Source organism: Otolemur garnettii, unplaced genomic scaffold (genome assembly GCF_000181295.1).
Source record: "Otolemur garnettii isolate 467f Iridium unplaced genomic scaffold, OtoGar3 scaffold00016, whole genome shotgun sequence".
In the NCBI taxonomy this organism is placed as follows: domain Eukaryota; kingdom Metazoa; phylum Chordata; class Mammalia; order Primates; family Galagidae; genus Otolemur; species Otolemur garnettii.
Window position 1 is genome coordinate 19,180,962 of NW_003852411.1, and position 3,830 is coordinate 19,184,791.

Consider the following 3,830-nt stretch of genomic DNA (forward strand, 5'->3'; position numbering starts at 1 on the left):
CACCTGTGGCTCAAGTGGCTAAGGCGCCAGCCACATACACCTAAGGTGGCGGGTTCAAATCCAGCCCGAGCCCGCCAAAGAACAATAATGGCTGCAACCAAAAAATAGCCAGGCGTTGTGGCGCGCGCCTGTGGTCCCAGCTACTTGGGAGGCTGAGGCAGGAGACTTGCTTGAGCCCAGAAGTTGGAGGTTGCTGTGAGCAGTGAAGCCATGGCACTCTACCCAGGGGCTCAGCTTGAGGCTCTGTCTCAAACAAACAAACAAACAAACAAAAACTAGAGTAATACTGTAACTGTTTTTGTTGTGTAACACAATGTGAAATATGTGAAAATGCTACCAAAAAACTTTAAAGTTTATGTAATATGTAGTATGTTTAATAATGTTACCTGATTTTTACTGTTTTATCTTAAATATTGTAATCACAGAGATGGGACCAACTCTACACCACCCTGTATTTAACTTATAGAAATAGGATCAAACTTTAAGAATAGCCTAAAAGTAATAGTTAACATTTACTAAAAGCTTAGTATGTGCCTGGTGATTTTAAATAATTCATTTAATCCTCTCAGTAGCCCTACATTATTCCTTTTAGACAGAGTTAAGTACATTTTTCCAGCATCACATAGGCAATAAGGGACAAAAGTGAATTTGAACCCCAGCATTCTGACTCTAGAATCATATTCTTAAGCACTAAACCTCTTACCAGACTATTCTGTCTCGCTTTTTTTGCTATTCCCAAAGATAGTATTCTTTGACTAGGTAAATCAATGTCAGAAGAGGATTGAGAAGTGTTTTTTTAAAATGCTTGGTGCATAATTTACAGTTACACTGTATGTTGTTTGCTCTGTCCTATAAGTCTTCCCTGCTAGATACGTTTAGCCATACTTTACCTGCAAATCTTAATTCTGAACAGGAGCTTTTCTAACTGACTTAGAACTCAGCGAAGCCTTAAATCTTTTAAAGGGGTACCTGTCTACCTCTGAGGAGGAACTTGGCTTGCTTTTGTAAAGATTCTATGCAGTTTAACTTCACCTAAACTAAACTGTGTAACTAGGTGTCTACCCTACAGTAATTTTCCCACATCATGAGCAATGCTTTGAGTTTAAGATTCAGAGATCTTTGTATAAGAAAACTGTCAAACACATTTTTAGTGTTTCCAGTAATCCTGGTACTATGTAGAACTTTCTGTCTACTAGAACTTTTCTATGATAATGTTCTGTGTGCACTGTCTGATGTGGTGATCGCTAGCCACACATGACTGTTATACACTTGAAATGTGACTTTTGTGGCTTGTAAACTGAAATTTTAATTTATTAATTTGAATTTAAATAGCCACAGGTTGCCAAGGCATATTGGACAGTACAAAGAGAATTGATTACTAAGATAGAAGCACTAATTCTAGTAAATTAATAGAGAAAAAAACATGAATTGATAGTTTACAAAGATTATATCTAATTGATAGGTTAGAATTCAGCTCCAATAATAATAAAGAAATATACATTCAAAACAGTGACATGGCAAATATTGTCTATTATAATAAATTATATATTGCTGATGACTTATAAAGTGCCCTGCATATCTTTTGGTAAACAATTTATCTGTGAATAAAACTCACAAAATATTCATGTCTTTTACTCCAAATTAACTATTTCCAGAAATTTTAAGGAAATTATCCAAACTTTCAAAGAGGTTGTAAGCTCAGGGGTGTTAATTGCTGCATTGTTTACAAAGGAGAATCACTTCTTAGCCTTTTGGCTAAGATCGAGTATAGTATTTTTAAAGCAGAAAATAAAGGGATGGGTAAAGAAGTTAAGATTTATCTGCTCAGAACATTGTTAAAATAAAATTAGGTCAGGAGAGATATCTTCTTCAGCTCATATATAACATTTAATTTCTTTTTAAAAAATGGTAACACATTATTTATTAAATATTGATGGAAGATACACGGTTACTATTATACACACAGATACTTTTCTTTGAAGCATATCATAGTGAAAATGGTTATCAATATACAATTGCTTTTGTTATATTAAGGGAAGCCAAAGTGTAAGTATATAAATGTCCGATTATATGTTAAAAATTGCAAAGATCAAGAAAAGTTGACTAAAGGATCATCCGCATTCTAGTGGTAGTTGTGTTATTTTCCATGTTTTTAATAATGTAACTTTTTTTTTTTTTTTTTGAGACAGTCTCACTATGTTACCCTCAGTAGAATGCTATGGTGTCACAGCTCACAGCAACCTCAAACTCTTGGGCTTAAGCAATTCTCTTGCCTTAGCCTCCCAAGTAGCAGGGACTGCAGGCTCCTGCCACAACGCCCAGCTATTTTTTTGTTGTTGTTGCCATTGTGGGTTGTTTTTTTTTTCTTTTTTAGCTGGTCTGGGCCAGGTTCCAACCTGCTGTGTTTGGTGTGTGTGGCCAGTGCCCTACCCACTGAGCTACAGATGCTGCCCCCCAAAATGTAACCATTTTTAAAATTACCTTTTATAGAGTAATTTTTTTTTTTTTTTTTTGAGACAGAGCTATCTCCCCGGGTAGAGTGCCATGGCATCACAGCTCACAACAACCTCTAACTCCTGGGCTTAAGTGAGTCTCCTGCCTCCGCCTCCCAAGTAGCTGGGACCACAGGCGCCCGCCACAACACGCGGCTGTTTTTGGTTGCAGCCATCGTTGTTTGACGGGCCCGGGCTGGATTCAAACCCGCCACCTTAGGTGTATGTGGCTGGCACCTTAGCCACTTGAGCCAGAGGCGCCAAGCCTATAGAGTAATTTTTTTTTGCGGGGGGGGGGGAATACTATCTGTATTAATAAACTGTATAAAGAACTAAAGTTTCCAAATAAAAACCCTTAGTTATTACCACAAAATAATTAAAGGTTATATATATGGCCAGCTGAGGGGAGTTAATTTACAGTGTCTGTGTGTCAGTAAGCCTTGGGGAAATAACACAAATTCATAGCTTCCCAAGAATCCTAGACTGATAATAGGATTCTTGGAGCTATAGTGAAACTTTGAAATTATTTACTCTGCTTAACAAATAGACTTCAGATGGGGTCTATAAGGGCTTATGTCCAATGTGGTCTTACCAGAACTTGAAATCAAACTCAGTTTCACTGAATTCCTTATCATTGTTCTTGCTATTGTGTAGCATTCTCTAACTTATGTTTCCAAATTTTGATTATTTGGGAGGCCCCCAAGAACCAAACCAACAAAATGCTATAAGAACATAGAGTGGAAAGAGTACTTTCAATTGAGGAATCGAGAAAGGTAACGCATGTGAAGAATGTGACAGCAGAGAGCATAGGGTATTCAATGTGCCAAGCTGAGGAAGCAGAGAAGTGCAGAATTTGTTCAGGTAGCAAGTAATCCAATCTGGCCAAAGTGTAGTGAGTGTGGGAGGATAAAAATCAAATTTAGTAAGTTGCAAAAATAATTGTGATGTCGCAGATAAGTATTATCTGGTCTTTGGGAAAGTTAATGTTTATCTTTTTTAAGTTGCAGACCCCAGCCTCTTTTGCACAGAGTGTTCAGGAACTAACAATTGCTCTCCAGCGGACTGGAGACCCAGCAAACTTGAACCGACTAAGACCCCATTTGGAGCTATTAGCAAACATTGACCCTAGTCCAGGTAAACCCATGGGAAATTAATGGACTATCTTACATATACCCTTAATGCTGCTCAACCATTCTTTAATTTTCTTTTGTTACATTCCTCTAGGATTTCTCAGTGTAGTTATTCTAGACCTTTTCTATAGTATTTAAATTTATGTTCCAAATCTTGTCCCTCCCTCTTTATCTCAGGTTACTTATTCAGTACTTTTTTTTTTTTTTT

At 37.2% G+C, this 3,830-nt stretch overlaps 1 protein-coding gene across 1 annotated transcript in view; it reads left to right on the forward strand.

The window, feature by feature from the left end:
• The window catches only part of RC3H1 (ring finger and CCCH-type domains 1), an 86,208-nt gene that overhangs the window by 45,194 nt on the left and 37,184 nt on the right, over positions 1-3,830 (forward strand). Inside the window, exons 6-7 of the mRNA XM_023510813.1 lie at positions 3,446-3,626; positions 3,717-3,727. Of these exons, the coding sequence (XP_023366581.1) occupies positions 3,446-3,626; positions 3,717-3,727 (192 nt within the window). The remainder of the gene's footprint in view (positions 1-3,445; positions 3,627-3,716; positions 3,728-3,830) is intronic.